Here is a 10,475-nt window from a genome sequence, read left to right as displayed (position 1 = left end):
TATGATGAACACCGAGATGCTTCGCGGGAAAGGAAAATTTTTATTTCCATATGAAAATGCGCCCTCTAACTTTATTTCCTTCGAGATGGGATAAGCACATAATTTCACTGGCACTGACCTATTACTCTGCGCACAGAATTTCGATATCGAAATTTTTTTTTTTTTCCTCCCTAATGCAAAGTATCCGCCAAAAGTAGCAGCATAGGTTTTTGAAGAAAAACAGGAAAGAATAGATTACATTCTAGTTAGATTAACTTGCACAAACAGGTTTTTGCGATTCGATAACAAAGGAGTCGTGGATCTGCGTATAGAGATTGGGGGATGTCCATGATTGAATATTCATCATTACAATAGGTAGCGATTTTCGGTCGAGGAACAAGTATTTGACACGTCATTTGTTTCTTGTTTTAAAACAAGAGCCTCGATGTTTTTTTTTGAACGACAGATTATAAAACTTTATACAGTTTATATAACTTTATATTTTTGTCATGCGTCCGACCACACAAAAACTTATTCAAAAATTAGAATTTTTATATGAAGCTCAGACCGAGCACCACGAGTCTAAAACACTCTCGACACCCCTTAATTTAACTAACTCCACTTAAACTGAGTATAGTATTTCATGATATAAACTCACTATAGAAGTGCGGTGAAGTCTGGCTTGGGGCGCTCTGCTTGAATCCCATACACACGAGAAGTTCAGAAACCCTACCCTTCCCCAATTTGTTCGTTTTTTAAATGAAAAATGAAACGAAAACGCAATACACAAATGTTACCTCCATGGGCCTCTTGATGAACCAGGGAGAGCTAGAGTAATATAATGCGGTCCCCCAATACAGTTCGAAGTATCCGCCTACTGATTACTATACTTCACTTGAAAATCACAGTAACAATCTCATCACGAGGCCCATGGAGATAACATTTGTGCATTGCGTTTTCGTTTCATTTTTATTAAGAAGGCCCATCTTATCTCAATCGCGGGCAGAGATACGGGCTGAAGGGGGGGGGGGAGTGGCAGTGCGTTATTGATGGAGCCGCCTGATGAAATGGCATCATTATTGCGCTCAAACCCAACCTTTACCCCCCTTCCCCAACTTTTCAAGTCTAACTCCGTCAATGTGTGGTTTTTGTTTAAATAAAATTTAATGAAGTTTAATAGAAGTTAATGTCAATAAGACCTACAATACCGAATATAAGTTTGGTAGCCTGCAATTATCGTAATAAAGATGGCTTAGAAATCTCAGAAAATTTGATTAAATAGTTAAATTTAATTTATGTAATATGTATTTTGCAGAAAGACTTCGTGTGCCTACAATGGCGTATACAATACGAGTGCATAGCGTGTTCATGGCCCCCCACAAGGGATGGGCTGACAAGGCTCCAGCCCTGGGGCCCGGGACAATTTTCACAATTTTTTTCTTTTCCACGCTATACATTCATCATAAAGGGGCTCGTGGACAGTGCCGTCTTATGGCATGGGCCCACCCGGGCACGGCCCGGAGGCCTCAAGAAATGAGGGGCCTCAAAAATGAGATCTGGTTGAAATTTTCGAGAATTTGCCTGGTAGGGCCTCAGAAAAATCACTTGGCCCGGGGGCCCATGATGCTCTTAAGACGGCCCTGCCCGTGGAAGTCTGGTCGGGGTGCCCGCTAAATACCCCAGCCTAGGGCCATGCTCCAGGATGTGGGGGCCATGAGCGTCACTCCTAACTCACGTTATACCGCTATGCACAAGTCGACCAAATTATTACTTTTCTTTATTATTGGGGGAAAACATTCTAATTTGCCAAGACCTACTTACCGTCAGCTTGGGTGACTTGGTCAAGTTTGAGTAAGATCACAGTCCACTCGAACTTTTTCAGCCGCTCGCGGGCTGTCCTTCATGACAGTGCCGGACACATAGGCCAAGAGCTTATTCAGTAACTCGGCATCGCTCGTCGTTATCTCCGACCTCCCGCAAGGATTTCGAGTTCCTCGAATCTGATATTCTCGGATTTCATCAAGCCGGGGACTGAGAATTTCTTTAGAGAATAGAAATTTTTCAAAAAATTTTCAGAAAACCTGTTGTCATTTTTTTTTTATTAGCTCAGCGAGCGTTTTTCTGGCGTATGTTGATTTGCCGCCAACATTTTTACTGGCGACGTTCACCAATGGATATATTTAATCACATATGAATCTACATGTATTTAATGAATCTATATGTATTTAATGCTGAGTAACTGTCTGATTTTAATGAAAAATTATGAGTTTCCCCGATGCATTCGAGCTTGTATATACCTTCAATTAGAAATGCGCTCACTTGTCATGTACATTTTTCAGTGCATCGTTATTGTATTTCTCGCATCGTTATTTTTTTTTGTTTGTAATTCTCTTCTTCCGGCTCAACTCAATCGGTAGTAAATTGCATTTGGTGATAGACCGGAGTTGTGATCTGAATGAATGTGGCTGCGTAAATGTGAAAGTACAGTAATAATAAAAAGAAAAAACAAAGTTCGAAAGCCATGCGAGTTCCCATACCATTCCCGAGGGTGAAACAGAGACATGGCACCAGGGTGGGGAGGTTGACAGTTCTCCATCAATGTAAAGTAAAAATAAACCTATCAGCTTTAGAGCTCTCATTTGAAATCAAGCACTGATGATGAAATCTCAATAGTTCTGGTAAAACAAAGATGAATTTAATTTCTGAACATTAGGAAAACAAAAAAAACAATAAAATCGAGTAAAATCGGAACATTTCGAAACTTAACATTCTGCGATAATCAGATGAAATTTACAAATGAGGTGAAAAGGGAAAAAGTTTTTCGCAGGAGTATTTTGGCGACAAGTTCAGAACTTTCAATGCTCATCTTTCGTAGGAGTCGCGTTGTTCAAGGCTGCCAAGGATTCCCCCTTCTGTAAGAACTCCCGCACTTTTGTGAGAGACTCATTCGTTTCTACGATATCGTTCAGACGGAATATGATTCGGTCCCTGATATTTCCGAGATACCCCATGAAATCTTTAGATCCTCCGGCCTGTGTTATCATTGCCAGAGCTCGCTTTCTTTGCTCGTTGAGGCTCATACTCAGGGCTCTGGTGGCAACTTTCAGGCTTTCCAACAATTCCGTCGACGTTCGATTGAGGAAACTCATTGGAGGTGTTCCGATTCCAAGACGCCTCTGAAAAACATACGTGGATATCATTTTTATATCGATAAAATAAATAAACGGCATACCACAAAGTACTTACGAATTGACGGGCTACTGTGCGAGAGGATAACATGAAATCAACGGGAACTTTTCTGTAGGAGCAGAGGTAAACGGGGGGGGGGCGAAAAAGGTTTTACTCTATTAACGTCACTCTTCGCTCATTAATATAGATGGCAGCACTAAGTTTGCGCCTATTACTAGATATGCACGCAGACTGTTTGGTGCAGACACTTCTAGCACAACTCTCATACTTCAAAGAAGGGCGGTAACAGTGGTAAATCGCTTAGGTGATAGACCGAGGTTGCATTCTGTTTAGAAGAGAATAGTCTTGCACAAACATAAATTAAAGCATATTGAAATATCAGGAAGACTCAATCCGCCATATCGGAACATAAGTGTAACGTCAGTATCATCGCTATAGGGAATAGCTGTTCCCTATCTTACTCCATTTTTCAACGATTGGACGTCAATAGGAGCAACAAAAGTTTTTTGTTCAAAACATGGAGAATGACAAGGCACCTATGAAGGCGGGCGGACTCATTGTCTTCCACCTTAAAGGGGCGAAACAAATTTTTTTGTCCAAAGTGACGCCTTATCGTTCATAAGAAAGCAGGATAGGGAACAGCAATTGGTCATATAGATGATACTGACACATTATTTCACTAAAAATATGGTGGACGAGTCAGCCTAAGGTTTCAAGGAGTTCTACATCAAGTGAGAACAAGTGGAAGTAAACGTTTCTTCCTCCATCCAGAAAAATTTTCGTTACTGTTATGTACGATAGGGGGGGGGGGGGAACCTATCTTAAAATTAATATTTCGCATTCATTTACAGCAATGTTACTCGGAGTCTCGTTGAGTTTGTTCATCCTCGATTTTATTGCATTCCCACCGAGAGCAGCCTTAGCCTTCATCAGTTCAGTCTGCCATTGGACATAAACGCGGGCAGAGCTGTACAGGTTTTTCAGCGATGCGCAGGAACCTCCGACTGACTTCCGCTGGTTGTCTCGTTCCTGCTCGATTCCTGCTTGAGAGACGAAAAGTTAGGTTCATATTAAAGTTGAGCCAGGAATTAGATGAATTCGCTTACTGCGTTAATTTTTATAAATTAGAAATCTTTAGAGACTTACTGATTTTGTCCCGGGCTTCCCGTCCATTGAAGGATTGGTTTGGAGACCCACTGATTAGCCTGGCCTGTTTCCTCTCGGAAGCGGATTTGGATATAGAGTTCTTCACTCGCAGAGCCGTATTCATCCAATCTGCCATACCGCGAAGCCTATGACAAGCGGCTTCGTACGTCGAGGCTTCATTTCTTTCATGGGACGACACGGCCTCAACGGATTCCTTTGTCCCGAGTTCGATGCCAGTCTCGTTGATTCTCGACGAGTGAGCGGTAAATACGAAAATGGAAATTACAGCTGTCAGAACGGAACCTGGAAAATTAGATGTATGAATTAGCAGGGTAGATTGAATGAAATTCGTTGAAATGGATTTATTAAAATGCACGAAACGGTATATCCGGTATGGTAGAAATGATCAAAGCAGTTCCCCCCCCGTAAGAAAGAGTGGGTTAGCTAGCCCAAATTCGTATTGGGCATTCAGATACCTATCTAACTTCTTGAGGAGGTGGCGAATCATGTTCCAAAAGGGGCTCTGATTGCAACGCCTACTATACAGCTCATCATAGGCGTCGAGATAGACTTGGAAGTCTGATCAGTCGACTCCACTTTTGACGCTGGGGGGTACCTCACGGGCCCCCGTATCTCCGCCCATGCTGTTTGGACCCAGTTAATTAGGATCGACCAAAACGTTTGTATATTTGTATTGGGAACTCTCACTCAATCTTTATTCAAAATTTTGTAAGAATTTTTAAATTCATATTTATTTAATGCCAGTGGTGCTGCCATCTGTTGTGCGAGTACAAAGTTACGTGAATTTCTCTCTCAAGTTGATCTAAGCAGCTCATGCCGATTGCTTTGCTCCAAATTTAGAAAGAGTCCGCTTGCGCAACAAAATTTCGTTTATCCACATTTTTCTGCTTATCTCAAGTCATACTGACTGCATTTCATACTGATTTAAGTCGCTAAGTTAACTTGGTTATTATTGATATAAAACATTTTTATAGGACTAGACAAAGTATGTGACCTGCATAATTTAACTTTTTCTACACATAAATGTCTTAAGGGTATATATAAAGTTAGATTTTTTAGATCAATTCTTATAATTAAGAAAAAAACAGTTCTCTGTACCTTTAAACTCGTCGTGAACATGCCATAGATATGATTTTATATATTCTTTGCCTTTTAGTTCATAAAACTATTCTCAAAAAACATTTTAGCTTCTTCATTCCTAAATTACACAACAGCCTCCCAAATGATCTCATACAGTCTTCCACATCATCGATTTTCAAAAACTTCTTAACTAATGCTTATTACAAATAGTCAATATTGGTAATTAGTTCTCGGATTTCACCCTGGAATTCACACTCCCTTCTTCGCAACTGATTGAATTCACCGTCCTACTAATATATATTAAATTCAGATTAAAACTTCCCCTGCTGCCAACTCTGCTGTCATTTCAGAGTCATATATAACCTCATGTTGACTTATGGATATTTTTTTTTTAAGTAATAAAGCCCCTTCTGCCCATTGGATCATTATACAGGGTGGGTAAAAAGTCCGTACAAACTTTAAAAATTCATAAAAACCAGAAAAATAATCGAAATAAAAAACGTTTTGCAGGGTTAGTACAGGGCCGTCTTAAGAGCATCACGGGTTAAATGATTTTTTTGAGTCCCTACCTGGCAAATTCTCGAAAAATTCAACTACTTATTTTTCTGAGGCCCCTATTCTCTTGAGGTGCCCAGGTGGGCCCATGCGTTAAGACGGCACTGGGTCAGCACCGCTAGGTCATAGGATTTTTTTTGACAGCAAAAAATAACTCAAAACAGCCGATAGATAGGTGGCGCTGATGTACACAAGTCAAAGAAAAGATACGCAAATAACGGACAGAATGCCTCCAAATCGTTTATTACAGCAGTATGTGTCCCACCTGACCACTACGACGTGGGATACACAGGGGATCACACATTACATGTTATCCCCCGTGGTGGTGGTCATGTGGAACACATACTAAACGAAACATCATAATAAACGATTCATAAAAATCAAAATCAAACGATTTCAAGGCATTCTGCTTGTTATTTGCGTATCTTTCTTTGACTTGTGTAAGTCAGCCCGCCTATCGGCTGTTTTTGTGTATTTTTTGTCACCTAGCGATGCTAACCCTGCAAACCGTTTTTTCATATTTCGGTTATTTTTCCAGTTTTTATGAATTTGTAAAGTTTGCACGGACTTTTTTGCCCATTCTGTATTATATTTTGTGTAATTGCATTATTTTCCCCTCAAAACCCTATTCCCTTTCCTATTGTGGTTCTTATATTTGTTCATGATTTTTGCTCTCTCCAAAATTACTAAACACTAATTCTATTTTACATTGTATGACAATTGTAATGTTTTGAGTTATAATCACTGTAACAACCAGTATGGGACCCCGGTGTCTCCTTGTTGGTTTTAAAAAAAAGTCAAATGTAATATTTTCATTAACATTATATATTAATAAACTGAATTGTGGAATCGGAAAAATGGAATAGGATAGTCCAAACTCTAATCATAGAGTAGAATTTCCATCGAGAAAATAATTTCTCTCTCCCTTCAAATTTTATGATAGCATATTGCAAAGTAATATGAAATTCTCAACAGCTCAGGAGCAATAAATACATTACATCCCTGTAGAGAGCAACTCCCACACTACGAAATGGACATGCTTCTTGACTAATGACGGTTGAGTAACACCCAAAGCTAAATATCGATATATGCGCGTTCGTAAGCCTGAACGGTTCAACTCGGGTAATTTTTTTTGGCTCTTGCCTATTGCACGTTTCACTTGAGTTATCTACCATGTCTCATTTCTTAAAAATGACTTCGGATGATACACAAGACGTCTAGACAGTATCGAATCTCAAACAGGAGCAGCTCATCTTCCATAACGCGTCTCGACCTATGAATGGATCATTAATTTCCTTCTTAAACACATATTTAATATTTTCACACTGAAGAAAAGATATACGTAAAACACGAACCGTGTGATCGTCTAAATGTGTAGTAAACTATAATCGACACTAAAGTGATTAATAAAATGCCAATTTTAATAAGAAACCCGATCCTATTGATAATTGGAAGAATAATCACTAAATGTTAAACTTGAAAAAATAAGGGTAGTCAGATGAAACCCATTCGAGTGAATGCATCAAGGTGACAGTGAGGATTAACGCCAATTCCGCTCATGAGACATAATTCTGTTTTCCTTGTTAGATTGATTTGTTTAAGTTCCTCTATCACGATTAAAGCATTCCGTAAGGATGCTGGAATTCAACTGGCAGAATCAACTTGCAAGCACCAAATAAACGGAAATCAAAGGCTAGTCATCACCATACTCCCTTCGGGCCAATAGGCTAAAAAACTACATTTAAATTATTTTAAAGGAGTTCCCCACTCGAAAATCATGAGCTCTCAAAAAATCTAGGCAACTTAACAAGCGGAAGGCCGCAGAAAAGTGAATGTTAATGAGCTATTTCTACGCTACAAAAAAAGGCCTAACTTGATTGGTTAATTAAACGGTGAGAATAAAATATAGATATTAAAATATTCTAATGTCTGGGTGCCATTCAATATGAACCAGGTCGTGGCGCACCAGTTTTTGACATGTACGTGAAAGTAATGAGATATACGATTACAAAACAGTGAATGCGGAAAAAGTTTTCCGCTTTGATTAAAATGAGAATAAAATTTGTTCAAAAGTTTGAATTTTTTATAGAAGAAGAAAACGATGACATAACTAGCAATTTGGAGAATTCTTTTGACGTTATAGAGAATGCTTCCTAATTTTCAACTCGCTATAACCGAGTATTTTTCGCATCTTTAACATTCTATTTCAAAATCGCTTGCAAAATCACTCGTTATAACGGACTTTTAATGTATTAAGAGTTGGAGATTTTTTTATAAAAAGATTAATTCTCTCGAAGGTCTCAATGCTCAAAATATCCAAATTCTACAGAATGAGACCCTCTGAAATTCACGAATAAACTGGAAACAACGTTAGAATAGGCATTTATGGCAGGAAAAAAATTCACAAAAGGCGTTTTTACAAAAAAAACAGTGGAAATAGGAAAAATACCATAAATGCCTTTTTTTGCCTAAACTTTCAGGCTCTAGTAACCAATAATGAATGAATTAATTTAATAACAAACTAAAAATATTTTCATAGAAGTCTCTGCGTAAAATTTGCAGGCGTACGCACCGAATAATTCACATCATTTACGATACTTTCTCATTGCTGCTCCCAATCCTTTGGAAATCATCCACTTTCATATAAAATGTAACGATTTCGGATTTCTTTTTAAAAGAGCAATAGTATTTAATATGTTGACGAGAATATAAATAAATATTAGAAAGGCTTCAGGAAAAAAAAAATAATAATAACGTCCCCATTTCGCGAACAAAATATCATCACCGACGTAAAAACGTATAGTTTTTTGGTGATACAAGTGGCTTAAGGGCTCGCGGATGCGCTTGGTTTAGTCGATAATCCTAGTAGTAGGAGGAGTGGTGGGGGATTATAGTAGTCCGGTACATTTCTAACTGGTTGCACACGAGAGCGTAGATGGTACATTGAATTAAGTGAAGTGGAAAATATATCACCGTGCGTCTCTTCCACAACCCCCCACTGTCTTTGTAATCAGATACAAGATTACTATTTCCCAAGATTTCGGGGTGTACATAAATATTCACAGATTTCACGTCTATTGTCGATGAATAATCCGAGTGAAGTCGTCCTCTCTGTACAGAAAATTCACACGGATTTCTTTTTGTGAAGGAATCCGAGGATCCCAATAAAAGAAACGAGACATGTTTCGAATTCTGTTCAAAAGAATCAGATTCTGATCACATAACATGAGATTCTTACATAAGAGAAGAGTGTCATTATCCAGATTTCAAACAATACAGTCGGCACCGCTTTACCATTTCACGTTTGAGGTTTTGGCAGGAAATTTGGATTATCCTTATTTGACGAATCGGCGATAAATCAGGCAACCTTGTGCTAACCTATCCACACGTTAGAAAGAGGGAGAAAATATGTATAAAAGCATAATAGATAAGAGTTTTTTAGAGTTCTATTTTTCACCCTCACCCTAGGTGCTCCCTTTCATTCTTATATGCATATTAGAAAGATATATGTGGTAAACTTATCATTTACAGGAGTATAGGAAGAAAGGATGAAAAGAAAGAGCTACTTCCGTAGAGACAGGGTTACTATAAAGCTTCGCGATGGCGAAAAAAAGAAAGAAAACAGAACTAGTTTGAATTTATTCCACAGGTGTTTGGACGCAATATTAAGCCACAGTGATGGTAAATAATTAACGAATACCCGCTTAAACTGAATTTTACCTCTGGAAACGAAATTTCTCCCTTAGAGACAATGTTAAAGTTCCCCTCCCAGTCGAATAATTTTAACAACTTTTATACCGCTTTATACAATGTTATGTATATAACCACTATGTATGTTACCGCTAAACTCGAAAGCCGTTAATGTGCACATTACCTAGCTAATCTGCAGATTAACTGATACCGCTAAAGTGCAGAAATCGGTTATTCTAGGTAACATACATATTTTTATTATAAACTGAACAATTGAAAATTATTTCAAATATGTCTTAAGACCCATGGAAAAACTAGATTTCAGGCCTGAATATGTCTATGCTCAACCGCGGGCCAAATGTGGCCTTCTGAGTCATCTGATGTGACCCGTGACCTCAGACCAAATTTTGCAAATATGAACTGAGCTACTCATTTCCAAATCCCATAAGTGACCTGCAGCCCAGTTACAGATCACTCAAGCGATCAGCGGTGCAGTTCCACATCAATTAAATGCTCCTTTACAAATCTGGCAGTGACGGATGAAAGCCATGTCAAAACATGAAAGCAGAAGAAACAGTTTTTTACAGATATTTCACTCTATCCATAGATATAACATTATATCTATCTTACGCAAATATATCTATGAATGTATTTGATTGTTTTATAAGTGGGCGTGACTCAACAAAATAATTAAATATTCTGTAAATTAATTGGAAATTATAGGACAGGGTTGGTAAGGTGTTTCATGTTCCACTTGGGCTCGTCTGTCACCGCTTTCGTTTGGTAGAGCAGGCCCCGTTCACCCTGTGTATCCC

At 38.6% G+C, this 10,475-nt stretch overlaps 1 protein-coding gene across 5 annotated transcripts in view; it reads right to left on the bottom strand.

The window, feature by feature from the left end:
• Positions 1-2,652: 2,652 nt before the first annotated feature.
• The window catches only part of LOC149069516 (uncharacterized), a 65,594-nt gene continuing 57,771 nt past the window's right edge, over positions 2,653-10,475 (bottom strand). For 2 of the 5 annotated variants that reach the window (XM_089249549.1, XM_089249548.1), the window contains exons 2-4: positions 4,315-4,617; positions 4,018-4,208; positions 2,653-3,155 (exon numbers count right to left, since the gene is read on the bottom strand). In XM_089249549.1, coding sequence (XP_089105675.1) covers positions 2,835-3,155; positions 4,018-4,208; positions 4,315-4,617 — 815 coding nt within the window. In that variant the 3' untranslated portion in view covers positions 2,653-2,834. Of the gene's footprint in view, positions 3,156-4,017; positions 4,212-4,314; positions 4,618-10,475 lie in introns of all 5 variants that reach the window. The other 3 variants (XM_089249547.1, XM_089249546.1, XM_089249550.1) reach the window with 2 other exon arrangements.

This window comes from Pholcus phalangioides, unplaced genomic scaffold (genome assembly GCF_987345545.1).
Source record: "Pholcus phalangioides strain wild (caught in Gottingen) unplaced genomic scaffold, Ppha-v1.0 ptg000022l_1, whole genome shotgun sequence".
NCBI classification, from domain to species: Eukaryota; Metazoa; Arthropoda; class Arachnida; order Araneae; family Pholcidae; genus Pholcus; species Pholcus phalangioides.
The sequence above is the reverse complement of the archived record's forward strand: the minus strand, read 5'-3'. Positions and strand labels throughout refer to the sequence as shown.